The sequence below is a fragment of the Notamacropus eugenii genome, chromosome 4 (genome assembly GCF_028372415.1).
Source record: "Notamacropus eugenii isolate mMacEug1 chromosome 4, mMacEug1.pri_v2, whole genome shotgun sequence".
NCBI lineage: Eukaryota > Metazoa > Chordata > Mammalia > Diprotodontia > Macropodidae > Notamacropus > Notamacropus eugenii.
Window position 1 is genome coordinate 109,599,183 of NC_092875.1, and position 12,441 is coordinate 109,611,623.

General features: G+C 34.2%; 1 protein-coding gene across 3 annotated transcripts in view; it reads right to left on the reverse strand.

Moving 5' to 3' along the window:
• Positions 1-545: 545 nt before the first annotated feature.
• The window catches only part of EFR3A (EFR3 homolog A), a 137,846-nt gene continuing 125,950 nt past the window's right edge, over positions 546-12,441 (reverse strand). For 2 of the 3 annotated variants that reach the window (XM_072603057.1, XM_072603055.1), the window contains 3 exons: positions 10,759-10,862; positions 3,844-3,893; positions 724-2,069 (listed from right to left, as the gene is read on the reverse strand). In XM_072603057.1, the coding sequence (XP_072459158.1) occupies positions 1,964-2,069; positions 3,844-3,893; positions 10,759-10,862 (260 nt within the window). In that variant the 3' untranslated portion in view covers positions 724-1,963. Of the gene's footprint in view, positions 699-723; positions 2,070-3,843; positions 3,894-10,758; positions 10,863-12,441 lie in introns of those variants that run through there. The other variant, XM_072603056.1, reaches the window with a different exon arrangement.

Consider the following 12,441-nt stretch of genomic DNA (forward strand, 5'->3'; position numbering starts at 1 on the left):
GAGTGCAAATGAAAATACATTCTTAATTTCTTATTTTCATAGATTACTAAATTATATTTTTTCATACAAAAGCACACAGTGTTAATTTATAAAATGGCATCCAAGTGGATGATGATTGTTCTGCATTCTGTCTCCCCATTTAGATTCTTAAAAAAAGGAATGTAGGTCAAAAACATCTTACCTTAAAAAGAAAATCAAAGTGGGAAAACAGGACAAAAGTAGGCATATTGATGCAAAGATTTTGGTTTGAGCAGGGTGTCAAGTTGTAGCAGCAAAATCCCCAAAAGTATACCAGACAGGCTATTTTGTTGTCTACAACTGTGAGCACCCTGTTAATGGGAAAACAGTTAGTTTTGAGAACATTCCCTCGTTTCAATGTGTCATTTCATAGGTTTAAATGATTACAACATGGAGCATGCACTACTATACTTTCATAAAGAAGGAAAACCATTATTTTGGTTCACATATTGAAAAGATTTACAGTGGCTTTGCTTATACCTCTTCATTTTTCCTGTTTCAAGCAGAGTCTAAATAATACACACAAATTCACATGAACACTTTATTACAATTTTCTAATTGAAAATATTAAGTTCCTTTTAGCTTTTGAGATGCTTATGCTGCTTCATGTAAATGGCAATGTAGGCTGAAAAATCTTCCAATCAAGGTACTGGACTGTGGAACAGATGATTTTTAATCTTCTGAAGAGAATTTCAAAACGGACCATGAAGAAAAAAAGTGTTTATTAACACCTAGTGCCAAGGAATTCACCAAAATACATACCATTTTAAGAAAATACTATCAAAAGCATGTCAGTATGAACAAACTGTAGCACTGATATTAGCAGACATATAAACCTATGAAATTTGCCACACGTTCTCTAAAACCACAGGGTAGTCTAAGGTAATTCTAAAAAAACAAGATATACATGGGTACATTTGGTTCAAATCTTATAAAATGAACTTAAAATCAACATTTAGGAATGTTGAAACTATAGGATTGATTAAAAAAAATCAATATGTAAAAAGGTACTGAAAATTTAAATTAATATACTATTTAGAGAAATGTATAGAATTCTCATTTTTTATATTTATGAATTCACAAGTGAACAATTAATTTCTTAAAAATGTCTCTCTATACTAAATATATCTCTCTCAATCAATGGAGCCACAGCAAAATATGACTGCAATTTCAAAGCATGGCCCATAAACTATATACACATCTATGATGTAAAAATATTGCACAATCTGGTGCTCTATGAGGAAGCTTCACACTTCTCAAGCAGAACAGTTAAACTTTTAGCAGAAAACACAGTATAGCAATATCAGATTTGTAAATGTATATTTTTGTAGATCACAGTCTTTGAACACTATCACACAAATGTAATTTGTTACTGTGAATTAGTAATGGTGGGGTTTTTTTTGCAACTTATTCTGAAGCACTGGAGGAAAAGCCACCAAATATGAGCCTCCAGGATTGCAAGCAGATATATTTATTTCCTATTCTATCCAACAAGAAGCTAAAGTCATTCTATTCAACAAGAAGTTAAGTCATTCTTGCTAGAACAGTTCTGTATAAATTTATGAAATACACCATATACTCTGTATGCTTGTAAATGTCCTTTAAGAATTTGAAAAAAACAAAAACTTGCTTTTGAAATAAGCATTTATGAAAAGTTAAAAATGTGCTATAGAACAACATGAAAAAAATCTTACTTGTTCAACTTTCAAAACCAATAGGGAATTCAAACAAACTGACGTGACAAGTCTGTATGCTCCAATGTATTTAAGAGAATACAGTTTAAATGTCTAATTTGCTTTGGCAATCTATCAATTGGTTCAACTTTAGTTCCATAATTATTTTGAGTAAATATGTTAACTGGGAAGAAGCAAATTGACTCTAAAAACTAATTTTAGCCTTGATTTTCAACTTTAAACTAAATATGATTCAGCAGACTCCATAAGACTCAATACACACAGAGATCTGGAAACTTCATCTCATAAACAGGGACAGACTGGTACTGGGCATGTCCAGATGTAAAGGTCAGTGTTCCCGATGGACTTGGAGGTGGACTGTAAAAGAACAAAAAGGCATCAGTAGCAGGTATATTTAAAATTGGCTTTCTTTTTTTCAGAGAATTTTATTTTCAGAAGTATCCCTGACATGGCCTCCCCAATTAGGTTACAGGGAATGTAATGTTTGCCAGAAAATAAAAAAAAAGATGGTATAATTTGCTGACTTAACGTACTAAACTTCAGTTCTAATATTCAAGTCTAAACACTTAATAATTCAAAAGCTGTACTCTGAGTGCACCACGTCAGAAATGAATAATGACTTATAATATTTTTTAAAATAGCATTTTGGTTTGCTGAGCTTTAGCAATACATGAACAGGTGCATTATTTACTAGACAATGAGATAAACAAAAAGTTACTTATTTCATAAAGGTCTTAAGCCTAAGTTGGTTCTTGAACAACTACAAGAATGTCTGCCACAGAAGAGCAAGAAAAGGGCAATGGAAAATATAGGAATATGGTTATTATGCAAAGTAGGAAGGTATACAAAATGTGAAAAAAAGGATAAATGAGCAACAAAGCAAAATTGTTGAGCTTCTATTATAGGCTGGCATGTAGTTTGTAATTTCAAAGAATTCAGGAACGCTACAGGACCTTAAATAGCTACACAAGGTATGAAGGAGTTGTGCTATGCACCACCCAGAAGGATGACACAACAGTTCCGACCAAGGTCACACTTGTGTGCGAAATCAACTAAAAGGAAGTTAAATTTAGTTGATTTTCTCATGTTAAGTTTTATCTTCTTTATTCTGAAATCCTACTGTGTGGAAAAAAATGAAACAACATGCAAAATGCAAAACTCACGAGCTGGGTTGTTAGCTAGCCCTTTTAGCTTTGTGATATCTGCAGATCTGATAAGCATGCTATTTACATCAAAAAACAAAAACTATCAAAAGTAGACACAAAAGGTATGTAAGAAATCTGAGGCTATTTTAGCATAAGAGTAAACAGGTTTATACATCACAACAGGCCAGGGAGTGACAGAGTAATATGAATCATGAATTCTATGATTTTATTTCCTCTCCTTCAGACACACTAATCAACCTGTAATGTCTAATGCTAGTTTATCTCCCTTACATCTTTTTTCCAATTGATTTGTGGTTTCCTGCTGTGGTTATCTATAAGTGAGTAACTACTGCAAGAGACCTATTTATGTTAAATTAAGATTTTTGTATGTATCCAATAGATCAAGTCACTGCTACTATTTAAGTTCAAGGACAATCAGCAGTTAGTTAAACTTAACGTTACATTATTTTGGCAGAAGCACTATTTTTAAATGGTACATTTCAGAAGTTTATGGGTAAACAGACAGCATGTTAAAGAACAAGGTATTAGCTAAAATAAACATGTTCCAACTGATACACCAATTAAAGCAATGTTAGATAAGGTGCTGACCCTCAAAAATCAGTAATTTGAATCACAATATTTACTCTGAACATGCTAAAGCCCTGTACTGGGTAATATGACAGACACTATGGTCCTTGGTAACAATCACCTTTACAACTCAGTGAGAGTCCCCCAAGCTTTTTCAATAAGGAAGAAAAAGGAAATAAAAATCACAAAGGCAATCTCTAGAACTCAGCTGGTTTGTTTCTTCAGGACAACAATTTTGTACAAAGGACAGTGCGACAGTGGAATGGAGAAGAGAAATATTTACTGACTTTCATTTCCTTAAATGTTGTTACCATAACTGTTTAAAATCAGCTTGCCACAATTTCTCTCAAAGAAGAATTAGTCAATCTCATCCAGGTTTTACATCCATAAATCCTTACCGTATGGTAAGCTCCAGTATTTGTGCAAGTCTGTCATGAAGAAAATTTGCCTATGAGGGGAAAGAGAAAAATGGAAAAAAGAACATTAGATATGCTAAACAGAGCTGAATATTTTTCCAATGATTTGTATCATTAAGCCTAAAACAAAACAATTAGATTTAGTCACTAAGCCCATCAGTCAAAATATTGATTTGTAAAGGATGAATCACTGAGGTTTCCAAAGTCTTTTTTGGTTTCTCTACCTATACAGGTATTGCAACATTAAGCACCACTGTGAGCCAATGTAACAAATATTATTTAACCTAACCAGAATTAAGACATAACCGAGTCCACATTTTACAATGGTCATTAATAAGCTGATGAGTATCCAGAGAAGGACAACCAGGAAGGTACAGAGCTTGTGACCATGTGATGGGAGGATTAAAGTAACTGAAATTATTTAGCTTAGAAAATAGAAGACTTAATGGAAACATGATAGCTATTTTCTATAATTTGAAGGGATATCATGGGGAATAGTGCTGCATAGTAGAGTGCTCGACTTGCAAATAGGAAGACCTGGGTTTGAATCTTACCTCCAATACCGTGTGCTTATGGCTGCAAGAAGCTTAACCTCTCTGAGTCTCAATTTTCTCATCTACAAAATAGTACCTGCAGTAACTACACCTCAGTGTTATTAGGAAACACAGTATCTAACATATAAATGTTTTGATGATAACGACTTATTATGCTTGGCCCCACAAGACACAACTAGGAGCAATGGCTAGGATTTCCAAAGAGGCAAATTCAGCCTTACTACAGGGAAAACTTCATTAAAAGTAGGTATTTGTAAAAGTGGAATTGGCTACCTTGTAATGTTGAGAATTTCCTCCAAAACAATGGTACCTGAGCAAAGGCTATATAACTACTTGTCAAGGATATTATAAAAAGAATTCGTGTTCAAGTATGGATCTGACAACGTAGCCTCTGAACTCCATTTCAATTTGAATTCTGTAAATTAAAACTATAGTAGTATCAAATAAAATCTTACAACTGATGTGTACAAAGCCTAACTTAACAAGTGGATTACTACATGAAAATATAAGTTGCTTTCACTAAATAGGTTTAAAGTAAAAAAAATATAATTAGGAAATATAATTTCTTTCCCTCCCTTTAAGTATGCAATACTGTCAAACAACAACTTCAAGAAAGTAAATTAAAATATATATTAGAAAGAACACTCGTTGGGAATCAGGTGACATATTCAATCAAGCAAAAAACTTCTAATTCTAATCTGTGTAAAAAATTAGTTAAAATTACTTTAAGCAAGTTATCTGACTTCACTGTGACTCAATTATCTTAATTCTGTCTAGTTCCAGAAGGGACCTTAGAGATCATCTTGTGCAAACCCATTTTTCAGTTAAGAAACTGAGACCCAAAGAGGTCAGAAAAGTGGACAAAGCCTCATATACAATAAAGAACAAGTGATTGGAACACCCATATTTTAACTACATATTCCCTGTTGTCTCATCACACAGAGCACCTTGCACATAATAGGTATTTCATGTTTGCTGAATTAAGTATACCATGTTGACTCTAATTTATCTCTAGAATCAAGGGTATGAATTATATAATGTATAACATTCCTATGATCTACAAATATTTAAAATTTGAGGGCCTTCTGCACAGCAAAATATGTAGAGAATCCCGTTCTAACAGGAAGATTACTTCATGATATAAAAGTGAAAATACACATTTCATGAAATAAAAACAAAACTTATAAATTCAAATCTGCTTGATTAATGCAAACAACAATTTAGTGTTGCAATCTGACCTTCCAAAGACTCATCCTTTTTTGCTTTTGTTCAATCATTAAGTTGCGTCTGACTCTTCACATCCCATGAACTATGTACCAGGTCCTTCTATCCTCTCTCAAAGTCTGTTCAAATTCATGTTTGTTGTTTCCATGACACTTTCTGCCCATCTCATCCTCTGCTATCCCTCTACCTTTTGTATTGAATCCTTCCCAACATCAGGGTTTTTTCTAATGAGTCCTAACTTCTTATTATGTGTCTAAAGTATTTAAGGTTCAGTATTTTTCCTTCCAAAGAAGTCTGAATTAATTTCTTTAAGTACTGACTAATTTGATCTCCTTGCTATCCAAGGATTTCTCAAAAGTCTTCTCTAGCACAATTTGAAGACATCAGTTCTGCAGCACTCAGCTCTGTTATAGTCCAACTCTCACAGTCATACAGAGCTACTGGAAAAACCACAGCTTTCACTATACAGGCATTTGTTGGCAAGGTGATGTTTATGCTTTTTACTACACTGTCCAGATTTGCTATCACTTTCTTTCCAAGGAGCTAGTAGTGTCTTTTAATTTCATGACTGCAGTCACTATCTGAAGTGATGTTTGAGCTCAAGAACAGAAAATCTGATACCGCTTTCATTTCTTCTCTCTCTACCAAGAAGTGATGGGAACAGTTGCCAAGATCTTAGATTTTTTTTGATGTTAACCTTTAAGCCAGATTTTACACTCCCTTTTCACCCTCCCAAGAGGCTTTTCAATACTCATATGGAACTGTAATCTCATCAATTGAGATGGTTTCTTCAGTGAAGCAGATTGTAGTCTACATATATAATTCTTGTCTATGTTCCCTCCTAAGTTCACAACAAGGATCCACTCATGTTCTTGATTTTTCCTCGCATTGTGAAGGTACCAGTGGAGCTCTATGACTGTCTACTTTAATCATCTGGTATCACCATTCATCCAGCTTCTTGTTCCTTCCTTCAAAAATTCCTTAATGACATCTTTAATTATGGTCTTTTTCAGTTTAGTATTGTTTATATGACACACACACACACAAATATACACACACCCCTTCACCTCAACTGCTGTATAAATAGTATTGATTTTTATTTTTTCAGAGACAGCTGTCTTCCATTCACTGTTATGGAGCAACATAGATAGAATGTTAGTATTTCTTTACAAAGACCTTCTGTTTTCATGAGAAGCACAAGGTCATTAAAGAAACATTGCAATTTTCTGGAATTAATCTAGTCTATTCTCTTATTCAACTATGGGTTCAACTCACTGTCCATCTGCATTGTTTGCCCCAGATATACAATGGAGGGACAAACTCTCTAACAGTGGTTCTTAATCTGAGGATAACAGTCCCCTGGGGATCCACAGCTGGATTTCTCAAGGAATTTAGATTTCAATTATTCAAAAACATTTTTCTGAACTGTCAACCACAGGCTTCACCAGACTGTCAAAAGGGTATATAATAAAAAAATTAGTTTAAGAACACCTGCAGAGGTCATCTGTCATAATGAACACTGAAATCTGGGCGATAGATATTCCTCATCTAATTGTTGTTTCCAGTTTGGCCTTGAGATGTCTTCTAAAGCTCTGCAACATTGCAGGAGGAGCATAATGTATGAAGCACAACGTCAGCCATGAGTGGGAGCATTTGGAGTACCTCACTGTTCACAAACACTTGGTCACCATCATCGCAGTGGCAAACATCATTAACAGTATATATGCCTCCTTATTCTGCTTCATCTGATGTTTATGATCAGGGGGTCATTTTTATTGTTGCCTCTTCCAAGGAATCTTTAAAGATTCTGATGTACAGAAAGAAGATATCTTTGTAAAAGTGCCGATAGGGTGGCAGCATTTTATTATACCAAATCAAGTTTTTTTGTAATCAAAAAAACAACAAAATGGGCTCTATATCTCTGTTGATTGTTAAATAATAAAAGATATGGTCCATTGTAAAGTATTACTTGTAAAAGTCTCTTTGTTCATTATTAATATGCTCAATGAAAATATTCTCAGTTTATGTATAAATGACTCAAAGGTTTTGTGCAGGTAGAAGAGGAGGCATATGATTCAACAGTTACTGGAGTTCTCTAGCTCACTTTTCCTCCATATTAAGTACTGCAATTTTCTCCATGGTTCTGGTATCTTCCCCTCCTTCAGAAACACTGAGCATCACTCACTCAATGTCCTCACAATTTTTATCTATAGCACAGATGTCCTCCTATACACACTTGACCCAATCTAGTTTATTTTTCCATCTCTGTTCTCTTTAGTACTTTTTCTACTATTTTAAAAACACATTCTGGACTATGAAGTTAGAGCCAATGGTGAGGTAGTTCTTTGGCCTTGATGAACTGATTTTTTTATAATCTTTGCCATTTTTCTTTTGTTTATAATTTTCTGTCCATTTTCATACTGAAATGCCATGTGGGATGACTTTGCTTAATTGATATCTTGCCAAGCTTCTTTAAACAGTTTTTCGTCTCCATTGTATCTCTGTGCTTTATGAAATGATACTTCTTTTCCTATTATAAAGAAAGGTCTTTGTAAAGAAATACAAATATTCTTTATAATAGTTCATCATCTTTTTTCATAAAATTTTAGAAATGAGTTTATATTTTTAACTCACTGTTACTTTGGCAGCGTTCTCTCTAGCAAATCTATCAGGTGTTTATTATAACTTAGGCACTTTTTGGACTTACATGCCTCTTTTTGGTAATTAATTTACATCGCTTAAGTTTCTAGATAAATCATTTGTGCTATTTCCCAATTTTGATTTTTCATTGGCCTTTAGGGTTGTTTCAGTTCCACAACCACATTTTTCTCATATTCAAAAATTAATTGTGATCTTAGAACTGATGAATTAATAACAAGCTTTTTTTCTGCAAAAATAGAATATACTTTGTTCTTCTTGATATTACTTGGGTTTCCCATTTCCAACACCAACCAAATTCTTAGACTGAAGAAAGTGTTAATCATCTAAACGTGGGAAGTCTCTGTACAAATCTTTGGCCTTTCTCATTCCTAAATGTTTCTATTTCTCTCCATCCTTATCTTTCTCATCTTTACTGTGAAGTCATCAGGTATTAAGGAATACATCAATTTAATTTAGAGGATCTTAGCACTACCACTTCATCTCTGGCAAAGTAAGTATAAGTAATATCAAGAAGTATGTTTCCTTTCACTTAGCTGCAATTTTTTTCTTTTGATTTCATTAATAATAAGAATATCCTCTAATAATATATCCAATCATTGGTCACTTACAAGGATATCACATTTAGTGTGCCAATAATAAAAATTAAATTTATTGATAGTCTAAAGATTACGTGATTCTTAGCATCCTCTTCTACCATAACAGTAGAAGTCAAGTGGTCTACGAAAGACAGAGGGTCATTTTAATTGTTATATGGGCTGTCAAAATTGCAAGAAAAAAAGTCATCCATGAAATCCTACTCTGACGTCCAACACGGCATTATAACATGGAAGTATGGATGTGTAAAAAAACCTCCTTTTTAGTTCAAGTGAAAATATTAAGAAATAATATTATCTCCAGGCTAAATTCTTTTCAGACTTATCCCTGTTTAAAAATGTGTTGAAGGCTTTTCTTAGGGAATGTGTTAAGGATGATAACGAAACTTAACACTTATCTAGAGAAGATCTTACATTTTACACCCCCTCACCCTTTTCCTTCTTATGCGATTGGTCCCAAGATTACCTAAGGGCAGTGTTCTATTTTGCATTTAAGGGTTAAGATACTGATCAAAGGGAACGAAGGCTTGAACTTTCTAGTTCTCTATAGACTATTCTGGAATGCTAATCCAAACAGTATTTTAATTTATTATAACTTTTTACTTGTTCAAGATTCCTATAAATGTTAGTTCACCGTCCTGGGGTTTGGGGTAGAAAGTCATGTCTAAGGACAAAGTGGAGACAAGGGGTTTAGGCAAATTATGCCAGTTAGGACATTTCTTTCTCTAGAATAGACATACAGAATAATGCTACATTAAAAAAAGTTATTTTTGGCAGACTTGTATCTAAAAACCACAGAGTACATATTATTAACATTTTTTTTCTTAAGGAGAAATGGCTCTGGGTTTGTGAAGATTAGGACAGCAATGGCCCAAACTAGCTGACTGTGTAAAAGTCCATCACCAGCAAGCTGGCTGATTGGTGATGCTTTTTTGAGGGGCAATGACAACCTAAGACAGTGAAAATATGTGTGGTTTTGCCATATACACCAGCTGCATTTGCTATTTGGTATTTTGTCAATGTGATACAAAAATAGTTTCATTTTAACAAATACAAAAATAATGAGGTTTTTAACAATAAAGCAATTTCCATGTCCCCTGAGCAGCGCAGTCTGAAGGAATGAAGCATTCCTTTCCCTGAAAGAGGAGGACTATTAGCCATGCCCTACATATTATCAAAGCAAGGGCAAAATGTGAAGTACTGCTATGATGTGTTGCTGTTTAGGGCACTGAGGGCTGCCTGACTTGCCCAGGTTCACAAAGCCAGAACGTGTCAACGGTAAGACTGAACCCTGATTACTACTACCACTAGTAACTCACATTTTTATAGAAATTCAGTGTTTACAGTGTGATTTCCTTACAACAGTCTCTGAACTGCAAATATTACTAGATCAACTCGCACCACTGCATGACTATATGCTGACTGAGCTTTCAGAGGCTGGGGATTGTTTCCTGGTGTTTTGTCAACCTGTCCAGACTGTAAGAGTTCAATTAGGAAATAATTTTTTCCCAAGAGAAAACAAGTTCACACATTCCCAAATATAACAATTATTTGGCATGTCTTTTATCCTCAAATGAAACAAGATTGAGAAACAAGCTTGAATTTTGTTCTCTGGGCATCTTTCACTAACTAGGCTTTGTGTTTTCCCTTGTGAAATCTTTTATGTTTTACTTCTAGGAGGTGTTAATTAGTTCTGCAGCAAAACTTAAAGCAGACTTCAGTTTCTCTGCAGTTTCAGCAGTTCCATTTGGAATTTATCACTTGTATTTTTACTGAATGTTACTTAAAAAATTAAAACCACTTGAGTCCTGATTTTTTAATAAAAACAACATTCTACCATAATTCCAAACCACATGAGTGCTCACTTTGGATTCACACTGTGCTGCGATTTCTTCAAAAGGTGCTTTCTGAAACTTCTCTATCACAAGGCGTCTCTTTTCTTTTTCTTGTTCCTCCATTCCATTGGTATCTTTAAAAACATGAAAATGGATAAAGTTACATGCTAGTTAGCTTAAAAAGCAATTTTAATAGCAATAAATTTCCCATAAAAATCCCAAATGATCTTACATAACTAGTGTTAAAAGCTATATTGATTTAAAAGTGGGGGCTGAGATCAAAGGATGACATACATAATATTCCTGAAATTTCTAGGTGATTGCAACCTAAGCGTAGGAACATATTTAGAAAGGCTATTAGATGAAATGGCAGACCTAAGAATAAGGAGGCTTGGATGGTAAGTCCTCACCTGTGTCAGGCTGACATTTTTGGTCTCTGTCTAGAAGAGGCATAGACATTTACATTACAATTACAATCCAACAGACTTGTGATCTCAGAGATGTGTGCATCCCCTTCACCAGTGTGGATGGCAACTCATCCCCACTTCTCATTCTGTAGGAGTTTCCCTTAAATCCTCCATGGGGATCAAATGACCATGCTGTCTCTTTACTTTAGATTTTTTGACACTGCAAAGGTATCAGTAGATGAACCAAAGTAGTGATGAATTTTTTGACCACTGTTAACTGAATCTGTTTACTGTTATGTGTCACTACGCAGGTTAAGTTCTTATCTTAGTTTTAAAGGTAATAATAATAGCTAAAAATAATAATCTTTCCAAGTTGTTTTTCAGTCTTATTTGACTATTTGTGACCCCATTTGAGGTTTTCTTGGCAGATACTGAAGTGGTTTGCTATTTCCTTCTCCAACTCATTTTATAGATGAGAAAACTGAGGCAAAAATGGTCAAGTAACTTGTGCAGGAGGACACAGCTACTAAGTGTCTGAGGCCAAATCTGAACTCCAGAAGAGAAGTCTTCCTGACTCCAGGTCTGTATTCTACCCACTGTGCCACCTACCTGTCTTAGTAATAATGATAGCTAGCATTTAGATAATACTTTAAGTTTTGCGAAGTGTTTTATGAACAGGATTTCATTCTAGCCTCAATAACCCTGGAAAGCAGGTTTTTATTATTCTTATTTTACAAATGAGAAAATAAGGCAGACAGTAATCAAGTACACTTTTAAGTATACTCCATTAAGCACTGATTTAAAAAAAATAATGTTCTGAATAGAAAACTTAAATTGTATTATACATTATAGTTTTTCATTTCTTAAGGAATGCTAAACCTAATTTAATCTTTCCTGAATCATTCAGGGTCCTCATTAATCTGCATTGCATAATGTTTTAATACAATGATATCCTTAGAAACTAATGAGGTATAAAAATTTACTCTCCAGTGCCTCTATTTTCTTCTCTCTCCTAATATTCTCTATTTCTTCTATGTATCCACAGTTACTACAGGCAGCTAAGTGACACAGTGGATAGAGTGCCAGGCCTGAAATCAAGATGACTCATCTTCCCAAGTTCAAATCCAGACTCATAAACTTACTAGCTATGTGACCCTAGCCAAATCATTTAAGTTAACTGCTTGCCTTAATTTCCACATCTGTAAAATGATCTGAAGAAAAAAATGGCAAACCAATCCAGCATTTTTGCCAAGAAAACCTCAACTGGAGTCATGAAGAGTCAGAAACAACTGAAGCAACTGAACAG